The sequence below is a fragment of the Cylas formicarius genome, unplaced genomic scaffold (assembly GCF_029955315.1).
Source record: "Cylas formicarius isolate icCylForm1 unplaced genomic scaffold, icCylForm1.1 PGA_scaffold_9__14_contigs__length_23061073, whole genome shotgun sequence".
NCBI lineage: Eukaryota > Metazoa > Arthropoda > Insecta > Coleoptera > Brentidae > Cylas > Cylas formicarius.
In genome coordinates this window covers 3,533,802-3,554,258 of record NW_026844365.1, presented here as the reverse complement: position 1 = coordinate 3,554,258, position 20,457 = coordinate 3,533,802, and the positions used below count along the sequence as shown (strand labels likewise).

The 20,457-nt window shown below is 35.0% G+C and overlaps 1 protein-coding gene and 1 long non-coding RNA gene across 2 annotated transcripts in view; one reads left to right on the top strand and one right to left on the bottom strand.

Annotated features, from left to right (window-relative positions):
• Nucleotides 1-20,457, top strand: part of LOC132706991 (roundabout homolog 2-like) — a 306,365-nt gene that overhangs the window by 254,902 nt on the left and 31,006 nt on the right. Inside the window, exons 4-5 of the mRNA XM_060678593.1 lie at nt 5,594-5,860; nt 14,813-15,090. Coding sequence (XP_060534576.1) covers nt 5,594-5,860; nt 14,813-15,090 — 545 coding nt within the window. The remainder of the gene's footprint in view (nt 1-5,593; nt 5,861-14,812; nt 15,091-20,457) is intronic.
• On the bottom strand, nt 5,744-19,756 carry LOC132706993 (uncharacterized). Its single transcript, XR_009619683.1, has 3 exons — nt 19,414-19,756; nt 11,399-11,536; nt 5,744-5,858 (listed from the first exon to the last, which is right to left on the bottom strand). It is a non-coding gene; the product is annotated as an uncharacterized LOC132706993 (long non-coding RNA).

The window sequence follows — 20,457 nt, the reverse complement described above, 5'->3', positions numbered from 1 at the left end:
ATGAAACTTGCAAGTCCTGTTTATATTTTCCCGCTGGGAAAGGCTTACGAGGCATATTTTCGGCAACGCGATTAGCGAGAGTCAGTTTCGGGGTTCGTTCAGCTTTTGGAATGTTTTATTGATAATCCGCTCCATAATTAATCCCACTTGTCACAATTGAGTTTTTCCGCAGTTGTTGGGAGTTTGTATTGAGCGCCTTATTTGGAAAGTTTCATTTTCTTCCTCAATATATTGTCGCCGTGTGAAGAAATATATTTAATTACGTAGAGCTGAGCATGTTACCTATATTCATAGATATAAGAAAGTGACCAATTGCCTTTGAATGGGCCAAGGGTGGTCATTACCATACAATGCAACAAGATTATTACCTATGGTTTTGGAATTTAAATTCAGGTAAAATTGTGGTCCGTAATATAAAGTTTGGTATACTACTTAGTTTAAGTTTATTAGTAATCATTCTTATTTCGTGTGTAATGCAGTGTGCGAATTATGCAGTGCTAGTCTAGTGTATCTAAGGAAATGCTACCGCCCAAATGTAGAAAACACTATTCTATTGGGACTAAGGAAGTTATAAACAATGTTTATCTGACTCTCATTGAACGTGGTGCCAGTAAGCAAGCATCTTTAGAAGAAACAGCCACATTGACGAAAATTCCAACATCAACTGTATGGAAAATCACATTTCAGCGAGGAAAAAAAGAAGCGATTCTGACATTTTCTCGAGTGTAGATGAAAGTAATCAAGATATAATACGGTGTAAAATTTACCAGTTATACGAGGACCAAAGCGTGCCTACATTAGATATCTTAATTAGGAGGCTTGAAAAAGATGATACCGGTGTTAAATCTGGCAGAACTACCTTATGGAAGTGTATTCAAAACATCGGTTTTAGATTTTAAAAAATTGTCAAAAGGCAAGTTTTAATGGAATCTTTTAGAATTCGGAAATGGCGACTGGAATATCTAGAAAAATTAGGATTTACACAGAACAACAAAGGCCAATTATTTACTTGGATGAAACCTGGTTCGACACTTATGATACCCCGGAAAAGGGTTGGGTTTACTTAACTGATAAGTATAAAACTAACGCGCCATCAAAAAGAGGTAAAAGAATAAATATTTTGCATGCTGGCTCTAAAGATGGTTGGATTCCAAATGGACTTTCTCTGTCTGCGAAAAATATTAAAGATTCTTCTCTGGATTTCCATGAAGACACCACCGCTGATTTATTTGAAAGTTGGTTTAAAAACAAACTAGTTCCAAACATTCCTCCTAATAGCGTCATTCTAATGGACAATGCAGGTTATCACAGTAGACAGTTGACTAAAACCTCTTCCTCATGTGACACAAAAGCAACAATCCAAAACTACATGTATAATAACGACATTTATTTTCACGAAGATTATACCAAAAAGCAATTAATTGAAGTTCTACAAAGCTTGAACCTACAAAAGGAATACGTCTGTGATAATTATGCAAAAAAATTGAAGGCATACAGTTTTAAGGCTTCCACCTTACCACTGTATATTTAATCCCATTGAACATGTTTGGCACCAACTGAAATCTGCCATTCGTCGTAACAAGGTTTTTGCCCGTGTTAACTCCGTAAAATGAAAATTATTCTTACAATTCTCAATCATTTCTAAAGAAATGTAATTTCTTAAAAATGCCGTTAATTTGACAGAATTATTGCCATTAATATTTCTTACTTAAGCAATTGTCTATTTGTTTTATTAAAATACTTCAACAGGGTGTTTCTCAAAGGATATGACGTTTAGAACAAATATTCATATGGTTTTCTTTTTAAAATGAACCCAAAAATCGCCCAGAACATTCCATGGAAATATGTCGAATACCAAGTAGAATAATCCATATTCTACTAGCACAATACTTAACGCATAAATCGAGAATAAATTCGCCGCATATTCGCGGCAAACATTCATAAATCCATCTCAAAGTCGTAAGAAAAACGTTTTGTTGGACATTTAATATCGGGACGAATACACGAAAGTTTTCAGATGCAATTTCTCAGAGTTTCGTCCATATCGATAATATGAGAATATCTATAGGCGGTGCAGGGTCGGATCTGGAAATTTAAGGTAACTTTGCGTTTGACGAAATTAGCAAGCAATGAGACTACTGCATTAGTTTATGTTGCACTTGAGTGACGATGCAAATTATTATTTAGCAGTCTTACACGTTTCTCTTTAAAAAGCTTCTGAGCTGATTTCATAGGGCGTGTCATTTCATGGAGGCCCTTCTCTGCACTCTTTCCAAAGCACTAATGGCCTCCGGATACTAGCTAGCATGGATCGAATTTTGTAACTCTTTAGAAGTAACTAAAAAGTTTTTCAATCCACTTAAAATCTTCGGCAACTAAATCTTTTTGTTCTTCTGCAACGCAAACCTCTACAGACAATATTATGTGGATGAGTCGAGGTGGAATGTTTCGAATCTTTTAGTCATTCGAAATTCTTCCTGTCCATATTTTTATAGTACTATTCCAGTTGGTCCATTTGGATTTTTTTATTCTTTGTATTTAGAATGTATGCCAAAAAATTGGGGCTTTATCATTTCCACGCAAAATATCACTAACCACATATCAAAACTTCTAAAGAAGTATAACGTCAAAACCAGATTTACCACTTGTCCAAAAATCTCTCAACATCTTCGGCCCGTCGAAGATAAAATTCCATTTGAGATGCCAGGAGTTTACAGCATTCCAGGCATATGCGGCAAAGAATACGTTGGAGAGACCGGACGAAAAATATCAACTAGGCTCAAAGAACACGAAAGAGTCTTACAACTAAGAGAAATAAACTCATCAGCCGTTGCCGAACACATTCAAGAGACCGGACATAAAATGTTATTCGAAAAAACTAAAATTCTTGCATGTAAAATCAATTCGTCTAGAAGTCTATAAACAAGTTAGTCATTGATAGAGGAGTAGACTGTTAATTGTCTCTCGATCCCTCTCAAATCCTCGAAAGCCGGCCCACGCTTCTATCGCTCGTACAAAAGAAGCATGATACAGGATACTCGAGACAAATTCGAAAAGTTTGGTACGTAACCTGATGGAGCGTGGCATTTTCAATATGGGAACGCAGATACAAAGCAAATAGTAATACATCTATCACATGTTTTAAAGTTTCGAAAGTTCTAAATGGAACTCAGAACTCCCGTGGGAAGTTAGACAATTGGATGAAACTATGATTAAGGGTGATCTGCGTTTTGTTGAGTTTTGCGATCAAAGTTGGTTCCCTGTGGGCGTTTTAAGGTACAAAAGACTATAAGACAGACCTTTTTACCTGTGCCGCTTGTGTTGACTTCAAGTAGATGACTTTTTTACTAACATCGGCTTTTTTTGACATTGTATTGGAGCACGAGTTTTCTACAGACCTTTAGTGAATTGACGAAAAAAAAATGGAAGGTCCAGTTGTGTATGCAATACACCAAAGGATCAAACCTTGTGGAACACCTCACCGCAGATGTCAGAGTATCCTTAAACTCAACATATTGAAGTCTTTTACTAAGATGATTGCATAACAGCTCTCTGTAAAAAACATTACAATATATCTTTGCAGATGCTGTCTAATCTTATAATTAATTATTTTTTCAAGAACTTTCGATGATACTAAACGATCTGAGGTCATAAAAATTTGAGATTTCGGTCTTTTTAGGAAGTAGTAATTACTTTTGATATCTTCCTCTTATACCAGAATACTTTATCTAATAGACAGGAATTGACAATATTGGTTAGATAGGGGAGAAGAAGGTTTTTTTGTTTTTTATTTTTGCTTCTCTGAAAGGCGACAATACAACATACAACACAGAACAAATAATAACATCTCTATTTTTTGCTATCCTTTAGGTTTTATGCTATTAAATTTGACAGTCCTCTCATCTATCCTAACCAGCGATATTTATTTATTTGTATTTTTTATTTTAATTCTTGACTACGTTTTCACAGCAGTAATATTTCAATTCATTGTCAGTATAATGTATGACATGCCCGATTTCTATGAATATGAAGCAGCTGTTGATGCAACCAAACACAGTACAATGGCATAGTGAGTAAGTAGTTTTATGAACCAAGTCTGGCAATGATCACTATAGTCAATTCTATCAATATAACTATTGATAGAATTGGCCTGTATAGCTTTAGTTAGCTTTTGATGTATCCTTCCCCAAAAAGTAACTAGGGCGTTCCTACCTTTTGTTTTGTTGTTTTCGCGGTGATTGTACTTTCCTCAAGGTTCTCTCATAGCAGTCACCTCTATAGTCCTATCGAGAAAGTGAGCCATCTATATTACACATATCGTAATTAGCAAGATGTTCAATGCTGTAGCGATTGTTATATGTGAAATAATTAATAAAATTCAACTTTACACAAAAGAAAAATTAGTAAGATGTGTTTAGCAAGAACAATTACGCATGCTGCTTCTCAAAGACTTCTTACGTTGTACGTTGTGGCAATAGGACATGGTATACTATAATTAGGTACTGAACATTAATCAATCCTCTTAATCCTCTCAGAGCGAACAGTCCACTGCTTAGCTTAGCTTAGCTGAACTACCATTCGTAATAGCTTTATTAATTGTAATCGTCAACTGTTGGGTCTTGTCATGGTTCAGTTTTAAGGAGTTGGTTTCGAACCAATTATTTGGCAAATATTCAAGAGTAGCCCTTTGTCACACTTAAATATTAAAAGTTTCTCATAAACCGAGAAACTAATCGACAAGTACATTCCAGGCGTGCTCGAATGGTGAATAGCAGTCGTTGATGTCATTCGATTGTCAAAAAAAAGTAAATATATTTACTGGAAAAGAGGCAACGTTTTTCTGTTTGTACTGCCGGTAGGGGCGCTCGTATTCCAAGCGGGTCGTAAAGTAAACTGTCCCTTAACGAGATAAATTTAAATAACCCTAACTTAATTGTTTGTTATAAAATAAGGCATATTTAAACTTCCATAGAATTTTACAAAAAAATAAAATAATTTTTTGAGACTAACGACAAACAACAACAGAAAACCTAACATTGCAAAAATTAAAATGACGTTAATTTTCCTTCATTTTTTTGAAACAACGCTGCCTGTGGTTTTAGTGACTTCTATACTTCAACGTTTTCCCTTCAATGTTTTGATTAGGGCACATTTCTTCTTATTTTTGAACCTCTCGAACCTCAAAAAATTCTGTGTTAAAGGTTTTAGCATTTTTACCAGTTATCAACTACTGCTATTTATAAGGAAACTTAGTTATATTTTTTGTTTTCATGATTTTATGAGTCATTCTTTTGAATGTGCTTTTGTTTGTTTTTATTTAATAAATATTAATATTTATTCTTAACGCCCAAAACGTCGTCCGTCGCAACTGTATATTATTTCGAACAATCCTAAATTCCGTGGCCCACCCTCCACGATAAGGTCATTGCTATATATACCAAATTGTAGAGGCCCCAAAACTGGGCTTTGGGGCACTCCAAATCGCAGACTTTTTAAGGATGATATCCTATCTCTCCTTGGAACTAAACACACTGCTTTTAAATCTATATCCCAAATTCCATACCTCTTCATTATATTGTGTCTCGCGTTTCAGTAAAACCGTTCTTCAACAAGGAACCGAAGGACTTCGAAGCACTGGCGGCCCAAAGGGTCATCTTCGAATGTTCAGTAGACGGTGACCCCATGCCGAACGTCATTTGGCGACGCGACGATGGAAAAATGCCTCTGGGACGTGTGTCCATTCTAGACGACAAATCGCTGCAGATAGACAACGTGCAACCCGGCGACGAAGGCGTCTACATATGCAACGCGGACAACTTGGTGGGCAGCGTGTCGGCCAAAGCAACCTTGGTTGTGTACTGTAAGTATCCGATAAAAGTGTTCGAGTTGTTAATTAATCTTAAAATGAAAAATGCAGCAAGAGCAATACGCGTTAAAAAAAAACAGAAACTAGGTAGCGGACTTTCTGGACATATTAAAATAATATATCACACTAGATAAAAAGTATATTGACAAAAATAAACTAAAACAACTTTTAAGAAATGAAACATGGAGTTGTATATAGACACAGACATAATAGCAAAAAACTTTATAGATATCGTAAAAACAAATATAAAATTAGCAACAATAAAAAGAAAATACAATAGTAAAATTGTAAATAAAAATCCTGGGATTACACCCGCGATACTGAAATCGATTAATGCAAAGTACGAATTACTAAATAAAACAAAAAAATATCCAACAAATCCTGTCTACGCTCATCAATACAGAGTGTATAGAAACAACCTTAATAAAGTTCTTGGCAGTGCGTATACTACATAACACAAATCTAAAATGGACAAAAATCTTAACAAATTTGATAAACCGTGGAAAAACATAAAAAACATGCTTAACAAACATGAAACAGAAAAAGAAAAATTTTCAGAAATTGAAAGTAACGATAAGATAATTACAAACGAACAAGACACAGCAGAATGTTTTAACAAATATTTTAGCACTGTTGGAAAAACTATGAGACAAAAAGTTGCTGTCGATGAAACAATCACATTTTCTATGCCAACAAATGAACACTCACTCTTTTTAACGCCCACAAATATCGAAGAAGTCACTCAAATTTTAACAAATCTGAAAAGAACACCACCTCTAGTCTACCTTATGAATAAATGTTTTGAAACGGGAAAATTTCCAAAAATTCTTAAATAGGCCATATATAAATCCAGAAATAAAAAGTTAGTCACCAATTATAGACCCGTCTCAATTTTAAACAGTACTAGTAAAATTATAGAAAAATTTTTTTAGGTTAATGAAATTTTTTAAAAAATTCAATATTTTGTGTGAAAATCAATTTGGATTTCGGGATGGACTTTCAACAGAGGATGCCTTAGTCAAACTCAACAGTATAAGCAAATCAGTAGACGATGGAGAAAAAGTACTGTGCGTTTTTGTTGATTCGGCTAAGGCGTTTGATACGGTTGATCATCACAAATTAATTGAAATCTTGGAGAGGGCTGGTGTCAGGGGTATTGCCCTAAAGTTTTTTTAAAAGTTGAAGTAGGAAATGTGGTTAGTGAAGACAGTTTTGGGCCCGGTATTCTTTATACTTTATATTAATAATTTATTTAACATAAAATCTCTCGGAGAACTAATATGCTTTGCGGACGACTCTGCCATAATCTACAGAGATAAATCCTGGCAAGCAGTTAAAAACAAAGCCGAACATGACCTACAGCCTATATTTAAATGGTTGTGTAACCATCTCTTAACTGTCAATTACTAAAAGACTAATTTTATGCCTTTTGGATGTTTTTGCTAGTGTCTTCCAGACTTCCAAGAACTGAATATCAAAATAAATGCGTGTGTCCATAAAATATAAAACCACAATCAAATATTTAGGGATTATGCTTGATCCTCATTTAAAGTGGGGTGAACACGTAAAATATACAAGCAACCGCTTAAGATCTTTAATCAGAAAATTTAAAGAATTGAAAACATATTTTGAAATGTCGTACTTGACAACCTTATATTTCTCACTTGTTCAACCACATTTAATTTATGGAATATAATATATCACACTGTTTTCAAAAATAAGGCTGATTGCATAGCAACGAATCTCAGTGAAGAAGGAAATAGATACAAAAACTGGCATTAACTTTTTTTTAAGAATAGATCAGCATAATAAAATTCAATTCAATTCAATTAAATGAACACTACGCATACACGGAATACCACCAAATATACTGCTTGCTCCAGAGAAACAGAAATGATAACACGCATCGAAAGCTTCTGAAAAAAGTAACCTATTCTGAAATTCTGCCACTAAATTTTAATCGAAAATGACGACAATATAGAGACAACGGCTTATGATTCTATATTTCATTGATATTGCCCAAACACAAGAGTAATTCGAGCTTCTTTCGAACCATGAGTAAAGGAAAGAGTTTCAAAAGCTAGATAAATCGACTACAATAAAGCCAAGAAAAGAAAGAAATGAGTAAATTGCTGATTTATGAACTCAAAAGACTCAGGATGAATAGTGAAGTCACCCATGATGATGACGATGATGATTATTAGACGCAGTTGTTTTTGTACACCTTCCAAAAATATCATGCCTCTTATCTATTTTGCAACATTTAAACTCTATTGTTGACAAATCTTTCCAGAGGATAGTAATTTCCCAGATTATTTGGGTATCGTGCTTGCTGGAACACAATGTATAAAGAGATTTATAGTGGAGATCCAAGATCCTACTATAATAACTAGATCATATGAAAAAACCTGTCTAAAGAAAACATGGTGGACATATGCCGAAAGTGAGGTAAGCCTGGAGAAACAATTGAACATATCACGGCGAGCTGCTCAGCATTATCTAACCCGACATTTATAAATATGGCCTCCTCTATAACCCCCCGCCCTATTATCAATACTCACCAGAACCTGCACTGGAATCCAACACCCACCTACTCTATTTTGACCGGCCGATGACCACCGATAGAACTGTGGAATTCAACCGACCTGACATCGTGGCCATTGACAAACCAGACGAACATGCATTTATTATAGATGTGGCGTGCTCACTTAGTGAGAACGTTTCTAAAACGGAGGTCGAAAAAATTACAAAGCATAAGAACCTGGGAAGAGAGATCAAAAATATCTGGAAACTCAATAAGTAGAGATAGTCCCCATAATAATTTCAGCAAACGGAGTCTTTACGATGCACCTAAAGAAAAATATCGATAAACTGAACTTACCAACACGATTGTACGAAATCATGCGAAAATGCGTAATTCTTCAGACATAACGCGCATGTTTCTGAATGGGGCAGAACTATGAAAAGAAAAAAAAAGAAGATCTAGTGAAAAACAATGAAATTTCTCTCCACCAGCCCAGCCCAGTCCAAACATCAAGAAAACACCAAAGAAATTATTGGACAGGTGAATAATAATAATAATAATAATAATAATAATAATAATAATAAACATCAATTATATCTTATCTAAGGATATCTTAGGCCAGAAACTGAATGTTTCTTGAGCTCTATACAGGACCAAGTAGTTCCCACTCGAAATTACAGAAAATACGTACTAAAACAGGCGGTGCCAAATTTAATATCGGCATGTAGTTATCTAGCACCAAAAGATTACTGGGACACTGGCATAATAACTGATCGGCAGGTAAGACACAATCGACCAGATATAGTGATTCTCGACAAGCAAAAGAAAGAGGGGTTTCTGATTAATGTGAGCATCCCATTGGACGAAAATATAGCTAAGGTAAGGACCAATAAAATTACTAAATATCAAGATCTAGCACACGAGCTAAAAGGCATATACCAACTTGCAAAAGTATCCATAATTCCAATCATAATCTCTGCAAACGGAATTGTGGAAAAGAACCTGCCCAAGTGTTTACAACTTTTGGGCATAGATAACCACAAGAAAATTACCACGCTGGTGCAGAAGGCGACAATACTGGGCACGTGCAACATAGTCCGAAGGGTGATGGTACATGGAGAAGTTTTTGACGAGTAAATTCCCGATGGTGAAAACGGACCCAACAAAAGTTATAATAATAATAGTAATAACAATGGTCTTTATTGAGAATTGAGATACATAATATACAGAATACACAATAACAATACTAAAATGTTAGTTCAATACATGGTTATTGACCTATAGAGTCTTAAGTAAAGGGTAAGTTCTTTGCCTTAAATTTCAAATGTACTCACTAAATGTTAATGATACATCCACCGTTACTCCGAAGCTTTTGGCCTTCGTAGCGAACGACAAGTTGCGAATATCTTTTCAGGAAGTGCATTCCAGATTCTTCCATTACAAAGACCCAATGAAAGAAGCATTTATTATTATCCACCGGTAATGTAAATTTGCCACTGCAGGTAGCACACGATTTTATTGCTATTACGAAGACCCTACTGAAATAGCTCTTTCGACTGGTCTTAAATACTGAAGGAATATTTTTAGCGTATTCAAAAGAAACTTTCCTCTCTGGTCCAATTTGTCAAATTAAGCATATAAGAAAACCCTTTTATCGCATGTTCGCTTCCCGACTTGTAAATCCCGACAAAAACAATAAACTCCAAAAGTTTGTCGCTCGCCGCGAGCTTTCAACGACAGAGACAAAAAGCGGAGCTTTTAATAAAAGTTTTCCGGTAAACTCGTAAGATGGGCGACGTAGTTTCCTTAAAATTTATTTTATTTGATGCGGCAAAGGCGGCGTCTAACGCTGTCGAAGTTTTTCAGGTACGTTTCAGGAAATAAACATTATGGACTATTCTACCCATGGACTCTAAATCTCTCTGGAGGGTTTTACTATTCTCCCAGACCTTGTTGATTTCAATCGAATTTAATTTTCTCTTCGTTTAAAGCGCTGCTGTTTTCTCCATCATGGTCTTTTCCAGGGTTTCATTTCGGAAAATGCCATTGAAAACATTAAAAAACTTTATTTTCCAGACACCCTTGTAACATAATTGCAAGATCATCGACGAGGTTAGATAAGAAAGAAATGGTGTACCATAACAAGAGAAGTATTTTTTGTCTAAGTTTATTTTCCCCCCTTGTCTAGACTGGAGTAATTAAGCCGTATTGAACAAAACTTCTTTCCTCAATGCTGGAAGACTGGAATCGGAATTCCCCAATACATAACCAAAACACCAACAACATATTTTCGTAAAGGATTTAGTTCATTTTCAGCCCTTGGGGTGGTTAATTAGGTATTATGGGTTTGAGAATGAATCATTAAATCTTGTCAAATTTTATGTACTTTCTGGGGTACCCCAATGCTTGGACCTATAGTTTTTATAGTCTACACTTCTCAGGCAAGCTGCAAGCTGTTTCTCATAACACACAGCTTTGTTTATTTTTAATACTTCTACGGAGACCATTACTTCTGAGTTAAACCTACCAAAGGATCTTTCTGAGCAACACTTGCTAAAACTCCTCCAAATCCAGAGTACTGCAATTTGGAAAGAATACAAATAACTATTTTAGTCGCCTGTATCAAAATGAAGAAAATCGGATCATATTGCTCGAAATATTAATGAACTTCAGTAAAGGAGTATGTTTTATCTTTTTTGTTGCTTGGTAGGTATATGGTTTAGCAAAAAGCTCCATTCTATCTTTAGAAAATTAAATTTAACCTGAACTTCGATGTGCATTACAGGGTTAACAGAAATCAATGAAGATTTTTAATTACAGATCAGCATCGTACAAAAAAAGTTTTGGTTATTTCTTGATTTACTAAATCACTTTCAAAGTTATGAAAATTCATTTATTTAACTAGCACGTAGCACAGGTAGTATTAACTAAGACTGCTAAGAGTTATTTTATGTTGGTGTCTGGTACTACGCACAAATATGTTAATATATGGAACCAAACCTTCTCACCTTAATTGAAAAATGCTTATCGGCGACATATTTTTCTTATAACGGTCAAATGTTTGAACAAACGTCGGGAACAGCTATGGGTTCTCCACTATCACCAGTCATCGCGAATATGAGAAGAAAGCTCTCGACACCTTTCATCTAAAACCAAAATTATGGAATTATGGTCAAGAAACCTTGAGTTGGAAGCTAAAATAACCTTCCATTCTTAGATATTCTTATCAATAGAAAACCAGACGTAACATTGGGTCATTGTGTTTACAGAAAACCTACGCCCGAGTCACTGAAAACAGAATTAAAACACCTTAGCTCTGCTTTTCTCTCTAATAATTTCCACATTAAAGACTTTAAGCGTTCCATCAAAAAATACACTTCACCACAACCTTCCAATAGCAATGAGGCCGAAAGCAATCCTACACTTGCCACTGTGGTCCTTCCTTACATTCAAAACATCACTGACCTCATATCAAAAGTTCCTAAGAAGTATAACGTCAAAACCAGATTTACCACTTGTCCAAAAATCTCTCAACATCTTCGGTCCGTCAAAGAAAACATTCCATTTGAGATGCCAGGAGTTTACAGCATTCCATGCATATGCGGGAAAGAATACACTGGAGAGACTGGACGAAAACAATCTAACAATCTTAACCGCGACTCAGCTCTCTACCTGTCACCAATTTGGGAATCAGTCATCCGAGACGGTGTTTATGCCCCTCCTTATCGCCCCTCTCAAACAATATGTAAGCAGCTGCAGAGTAAAATACGCAGCAGTTTCAATCAAGCTCTGAAGAAGCCAACAGGATGATTGGCGAAACGTCAGCAATTTCGACGCAGGAGGAATCCAGAAGTTTTGTAAAAGAGTTGTTATTATCTGTTTTGCATGGGGAACAGTAGACAATTATATATTTACTTTCTTTTTATCACATAATTTATCTTTATTGGTGTAGGGAAGGGTGGGGCAAATCGGCCCACTTGAGCTGTTTATTATTTTTTGCTGCTTTTAACCAGCAAGTCGATTTATTTTTGATTAACTAAATTTACCCAAATTCTTGGACGTGCTCCACTCTCCCCTATTTATAATGTTATATGTGATAATTATAATTATTTATTGAAAAGTATTTATTACATAAAAACGTTATTCATTAGTAACTAATTATTTTTCTATAGACAAAAAAATTTGTTTTTGGTATTTATAAGATTTTCAAAAGTTCTGGCTTTACGCTAAAATAAAATAAATAAATAATAATAAATAAAATAAAATAAAATATGGAATTAATTAAAATGTACAAGTAACCAGAAGTTTTAATTGTAAACAAATATTTTTTTTATAATTATTTATTTATTATTCTTTATATAATTTTTGTTATTATTTTTTAATAATATTAGTATAATAAAAAAACAAATGAGGTGGACCCTCTTGCCCCAGGGGGCAAGCGATTTTCCGCTATTTACAAGTCAACGACCTACCTACATAAACCAATCTTTAGCTTCGTAGCAGGATATTTAGTTTACCCGGGTTAAGTTTAATTAGCCTTAAGGTAGACTTTACTCTGTACACATTTATATTTTTCGTAAGTTTATACTTTGATTATTGACATTATACCAAGATGTAGTTTGAAGTGTCAGTGACATCCAAGAATCAAGCGATATGCTTTTATCTCGTAAGATCAAGATCAAATATGTAGAAAAAAACGAGCAATACAAATCGTGCAGTTTCGAAAATTATTTTTCCCATGCTAACGACATACGTGACATGTGTATGACGCTAGAACGGATAAAACAACATTTTAATCTCCACGATTTGACCGAAAGTTAAACCGATTGCGTTGGACGTAGTGAATTTGCGTTTGTTCAATTAGCTGTCATATTCCAAAAATTGCAGAATAAATTGTACGCGCGGATTTCGTTCCGGTTGAAATTAAATACCGGTCTGTGTGTTTGTGTTTAAAACATGATGTCGCGAATATTAACACCGCAAAATGATTTAGCGTCGGACATTTGTTTGCCTTGTAATTAAAATGTCCGCTATTCGCTTTCCGAAAATATTGATATTTCTGCTAGCTTGGCGTTTCCCGGATATGCTGAAATCTTTGTTTTCCTGAAATTATTTGAAAACATATTGTCGTCTTAGTTTTCGAGCATAATTTTTTGCCGAAGTCTTCTCAAGTGGGTTTAGATGAAACAAAAGCCTCATTTTGCTTATTATTTCAACCTGGTTGGGAGTATTTAATGAGTGAGAGAGGGAGGGAGGGAAAGAAGGAGATAGAGAGAGAGAGGGAGATAGGGAGAGAAAGAGGGAGATAGGGAGAGAAAGAGGGAGATAGGGAGAGAAAGAGGAGATAGGGAGAACAAACTATACCATACTCAACTATATTATGTTTCAGTACAAGAAAAACACTTTTAGGTATTTTTTCAAATTGAGATTCGTATTCGGGACCACCTAAAAGTATCCAATGACCAAAGTTTTTAATATTGTAAAAAATAAATATTTACCGTGTAAATAACGATTATTTTGTGTGTGATTTTAAGAATTACAAACAAATTTTAATTATGTACATTGCAAAAATAATCAGAGGCATTTATTTTTTAGTGTCACCACAAAACAACAACAGTGTAATGAAATTCGCAAAAGTAAATTAACTGCAACCTCTCAAAAATTCGTTTTTTTACCCCAAAAAATTATCTCTTAAAAGGAGATTCACCGCTTTCCCTCAAATTTCAGGAATTTTAAAATTTTTTTTGGCCTCATTAATAAAACTCCATTTTCCTAGCAATCCACAACTCTATTTTCCCCTTGCGATGGGATACATACATTTTATAATGTAGAAAGTACAATCTTCCGCTTCAGAAAACTGGGTCAGTTGGCCATGAGTTTAATCTATTTTGTGAAAAAAAAATCGTAACTGTGCCTTTTAGTAAGATATGTCCAACAAAAAAAATCAAAATTTAGCCATAAACCAACATTCTAATATAATATATAATAATAATAATAATAATAATATAGTATAGTTTGGTTTTAGGTAGTCTTGAAACAGAGTATGTCAGACCTTTTTTAATTTTATCAATACCAATATCTTAACAAAACATCATTAAGCAACGAAAAATTAAAAAAAAAATTACTCTTCATGGAGATTTTGACACTTTTATTCCCAAAAAAATGAACGTCAAACGGGAAGAAAGGATTGTGTGTTTCCAAATTTCTGAACAGAATTTTCACCAACCAATATTACAGAGACTAAAGGCCTGACCGTACATTTCGATGAAAAACTAACTTCCGGAATCACATAGTGAGCACCGTATCTTATATTATTTGTAATTATGGTTCTATCATCATTATCACAAATTTCTTACTTTTTATTTCTTGATGATTCTTTATTTTTATTTTTTATTATTAATTTATTATCGTTAATCTTCTAGCTCCGCCTACGTTCGTCGAGCGTCCCAAGGACCAAACTGCTTCCCTAAACGGAGTAGTAGAATTCCACTGTTCCGCCACTGGGAACCCAAAACCGTCGATTTTCTGGAGCAAAGAAGGTTCCCAGATACTAATGTTCAGCGACAATTCCAACGGCCATATGCACGTCAACGCCCACGGAACCTTAAGGATACAAGGCGTTCAAAGGGAGGACGCCGGCTGGCTGGTCTGCAATGCCCTGAGCGTAGCGGGTTCCAACAGCGTCAGAGCTTTCATGCAGGTATGGTCTGTTCATAGATATAAGAAAGCGACCAATTGCTTTTGAATGGGATTATCCAAGGGTGGTCATTAACATACAATGCAATAAGATTATTACCTAAACTTTCGGAATTTAAATTCAAGTAAAATTGTGGTCCGTAATAGAAAATAATTTTATACTTACCTGTGTTTAATATTCTTTGGTTTGGTATACTACTTAGTTTAAGTTTATTAGTAATCATTCTTATTTCGTGTGTAATACAGCGTGTGTTGAATCGTGTGCGAATTATGCAAAATATGTGCGAGTCTAGTGTATCTCAGGAGATACTGCCGCCCAAATGTAAAAAACACTATTCTATTGAGACTAAGGAAGTTATAAACAATGTTTATTTGACTCTCATTGAATGTGGTGCCAGCAAGCAAGCATCTTTAGAAGAAACAGCCACATTGACGAAAATTCCACCATCAACTGTATGGAAAATTGTGAATACTCCCATTTCAGCGATGTAAAAAAGAAGCGATGCTGACATTTTCTCGAATGTAGATGAAAGCGATCAAGCGTGCCTACATTAGACATCTTAATTAGGAGGCTTGAAAAAGATGAAACCGGTGATAAATGTGGCAGAACTACCTTATGGAAGTGTATTCAACACATGGGTTTTAGATTTTAAAAAAATGACAAAAGGCAAGTTTTAATGGAATCCTTTAGAATTAGGAAATGGCGACTGGAATATCTAGAAAAAATTAGGATTTACAGAGAACAACAAAGGTCAAATATTTACTTGGATGAAACCTGGTTCGACACTTAGGATACCCCGGAATAGGGTTGGGTAGACTCAACTAATAAGTGTAAAACAAACACGCCATCAAAAACAGATAAAAGAATAACTATTTTGCATGCTGCCTCTAAAGATGCAAATGGACTCTGCCTGCGAAAAATATTAAAGATTCTTCTCTGGATTATCATGAAGACACCACCGCTGACTTATTTGAAAGTTGGTTTAAAAACAAACTAGTTCCAAACATTCCTCTTAACAGCGTCATTGTAATGGACAATGCACAGTAGACAGTTGACTAAAACCCCTTCCTCATGTGACGCAAAAGCAACAATCCAAAACTACATGTATAATAACGACATTCATTTTCACGGAAATTATATCAATATTGAGGTTCTAGAAAGCTGTCTGTGATAATTATGCAAAAAATGTAGGGCATACAGTTTTAAGGCTTCCACCTTACCCTGTATATTTAATACCATTGAACATGTTTGGCACCAACTGAAATGTTTTTTCCCGTGTTAACTCCAATTTCCTCAAACTTGTAGAAATCAACTACAACTAAAAGACTGTGTTTCTGATGTCAGTTTTTTTTTTACAAGACAAGATATAGCCCATATAAACAGCTATTAAAGGTTTTCACCTCAGGGTGTTTTCATGCTACCTAAGAAATGGATTAAGTCTTCAGCATTTGCAGATATCGGCTTCAAATTTTACAGAGAAATAGAGGGCCGGGCCCACATCTAAATAGCCGAAATTGGATGCAATAAGCTTTCACCAAGTTTTTTTTTTTAATTTTTGTATTTTTTTTTTGTTTTGGTGTCCGGAGAAACATGTTTTCCTCCACAACCATTCACCCGATCGGCAAAATTCTTGAACCAGCAGAAGCGGAAGATCCAGCGCTATAACATTTACTTCCGGCATTTTTTGTATAATATACAGGGTTTCCTAGTTATGGACAAAAATTGAAACGACCGAGAAAATTGTTCTCTTCCATGCATATACGTCATTGCATGGGTTCACAAAAAACTTATTGTCTCGAAATCCATTTACTATTTTGGAATAATTCTTGGAACATCAAACGTGGGTGATCCAGAGCTATAACTTCCATTTCTGTTTTTTTTTCAATTATGTACAGGGTGTGTCCATTATTTGTAAAAATATCTAAAAGACCCTGAAAATTTCCGTTTTCGCGGATAAATTATTGGCCCTAAATGAAAAGCTACACGGTATAATTTGCCTTAAGCAGCATCGTAAATTGTGTGGAGGTTTCTTCTATCATACAGGGTGAAAAATATCTTTGGAAATTTGTATTAATTGTACAAATTTTTGTATTTTTATCAAAGTTTGCCAATACTTTGGAGTTCGACGAGACTTAAAAAAATCACATCGATTTTGCGAAAGTTTTAGGGCGAGAAACCGCTAAGCGGCTGTTTATCGAAATTGCCCCCGCCCATCGACGATTTTTCGAAAGCAATCTCGTTTAACACGATGAACGTCCAATTAAAAATGTCCATATACGTAGTCCCGTTTACAAGGAGCACTCTGTACGAACGATTTACGTACCGCTATTTGCCTTACCGTACTTTAAAGCGCGCACCGGTACGTAAACAGAAAAGCTATTTTTGCGATGAAACGTAATCGTTTGTTTGTATCGCTCTTCACGGCGAAAACAGTTACCCGCATCCGATCGGATACCCCGGGGTACCACAACAATTCTCCGGCCTTATTTTTTTTATTTTGCTCTCCGCGTCTCGCCAATCACACTGATCCGCAGATTATTGTTATTATTAAATATTCCCGTGGCCAGGGGACACGTAACGGGCCCGAGCAATGAGGAAACCGAAGGACGGGAGTAGTAGGAAGTAACGATCGGGCGCGTTTTTTCGCATTTGCATACAGGGTGTCCAAGCGAAAGTTTCCGTCGTAATACGCCAACTCGAAACCTCAAATATCATCATTGTCATTTAATTAACTGGTTAGAGGACAACACACGATAAATGTGTGTTGTGTGTGGTAGGTTGTGTATTTTTTGTGATCCACTTATAAAATTCTTCGTAAATATGGACTTGCTTTACTTCGATGAAGAATTCATCGTACCCATAAGGTAATAGGCCGAATCAATAAGACCTTTCTATCTCTAGTTTCGAGTTCGATACCCTTTGAAAAATGATTCGTGAAAAAGCTGAAAATCTTCGTGTATCTTCTACACAAAATCACATTCAGAAATTTGAAAACTAACGTCAACACTAGGGAAACTATCAATCATTTGAGACGAAAAAATAATTTAAAGAACAAACCTCCTAAATTTAATAATCCTAAGCCAGACCACATTGCTCTAAAATCTAATCCCGAAATCGTGATTCTAAAATCAGATAAAGGAAATGGCGGTCATGAACACAAATGAATATCAGACAGATAAAAAAAATACTGCATCATATATGGGACGCAAACTTACATCTGTTATTAAGGCTCCTTCTCTATCAGAATCCGCGAAAAAGTCTGTCTGTTGGGTTTATATTATTACGTCTGGGTGTTCTTTAATTTCGCCCATATCGTTTTAATAGGATACAAATCTCAGTGAATAGTACATGGTAGTATGGCCACAGGAGGGGGCACCATATTACAATGTGAAAAACGTAAGAGACTATTGGCAAAATATCTGGATAGGAAAAAATGGTGTTGCCTCGTAACAGCCCATATCTTACTCATGATACATTTTTATGGAGGTTCCTAAAATTGACAGTATAGAATAATAATAATAATAATAATAATAATAATAATAATAATAATAATAATAATAATAATAATAATAATAATATATTATTATTATTATTATTATTATTATTATCATTATTATTATTATTATTATTATTATTATTATTATATTAAAATGGTCTAACACTGACTTGGAGAGGCTGAACAGGAAAATAAGGACCCTCATGACAGAGCATAAAATTCACCATCCTAAGGCATGCACTGAAAGGCTATACTTACCAAGATCGACGGGCGGAAGAGGATTGGCTGACCTCAACATACTGCATAGGCGTCAAGTAAATCAGTTAAAGAAGTTCTTCCACCGTAAAAAAGATACTTCGACGTTGCATAAGCTCGCTTGTCAGTCGGATAGATACTCAGCTGTAGATCTCAGAAAAAATGAAATAAAAGAAATACCAACACTTGATGAGGTAAAAGAGAAGTGGTTGAGTAAGCCCCTACATGGAAAATATCCAGCTAGTTTAAAATTGCTGGGAGCGAATCAACAAATTGGTTAGTTAAGGGGCAGCTATTCGCTGAAACTGAAGGATTTATCACAGCTATTCAGGATGGAAGCATAGCGACTAGGAATTATAAGAAGTATATCCAAAAGATCAGAATAGATGATGATAAATGTCGTATGTGTGGACGGGTGCCAGAGACCATCGAACATGTAATAGCAGGATGTCAAACGCTAGCTCCGTCTGAATACACCAAAAGGCACAATTTAACAGCAAATATTGTACACCAAGAACTAGCAATGCTATGCAACCTAGGAGAGGGAAAATACAGTCCATATTTTAAATAAATACCTGTTCCAGTTCTTGAGAACGAAAATTATCGGCTATACTGGGATACACCAGATAAACCAATAGCCAGCAATAGACCAGACATTATTCTGCTGGATAAGGCTAATAAAAAGGCGTATTTCATCGACGTCTCCCATCCCTCGGACCACAACCTGGAACAGAAAGAGAGAGAAAAAATTAATAAGTATTACGACTTGGCAGAGGAATATAAAAAAATACTCACCCTAAAAGCAGTACATGTTATCCCTGTAATTATATCGGCCACTGGGCTAGTTACCAAGAAGCTTGCAGGATACCTGGAAAGACTGAATATAACGAATAAAACCATCGTTACAAAAATGCAAAAGTCACTAATACTTGAAACTTGCAAAATCGTCCGAAAGACCCTGAATATCCCGGAGACATAAACCTTCCCCCCCCCCCCAAACTTTAGTGACTGGTTAATAAACCCCACTAAAGCTGCTACCCTAATAAGGAGAAAATAATAATAATAATAATAATATTATAATAATAATGATGATGATGATGATGATGATGATGATGGTAATAATAATAATAATAATAATAATCGATTTATCCGATCATTCTTGGAGGAATAACAAGCTTTGCAGTCCTGCTTACGGGTCGACTGTAGAGTATACTCCGGTTCACAACTGAAAAAATAAATAAATAAAAAATAATAATAATAGTAATAATATTAAAATAATAGTTATTGAAATATTTTAAATTATTGCACAAGATTTATACAATATAATATAGATAATGTTACAATGATAATGAAACAGCCAGCTATAATAAAAAAAATAAATCTAAAAATTCATTATTGGTAAAATATTAATTTGTTTACGACAGAGGCTTTTGTAATTCCAATAAATGGACCTTACTTTTTTTTCCTAAATACTCGAACTGAGCTGGATTCAAAATATTTATAATGACCATTGTAAAGTTTATTAGCATTAAATTTAAACGAATTACGCTGAGGCCTATCCAGAACGATCTCTCAGGTGGATTGATAGTAGTATATTATGCAACAAGTGCGGTAAACGG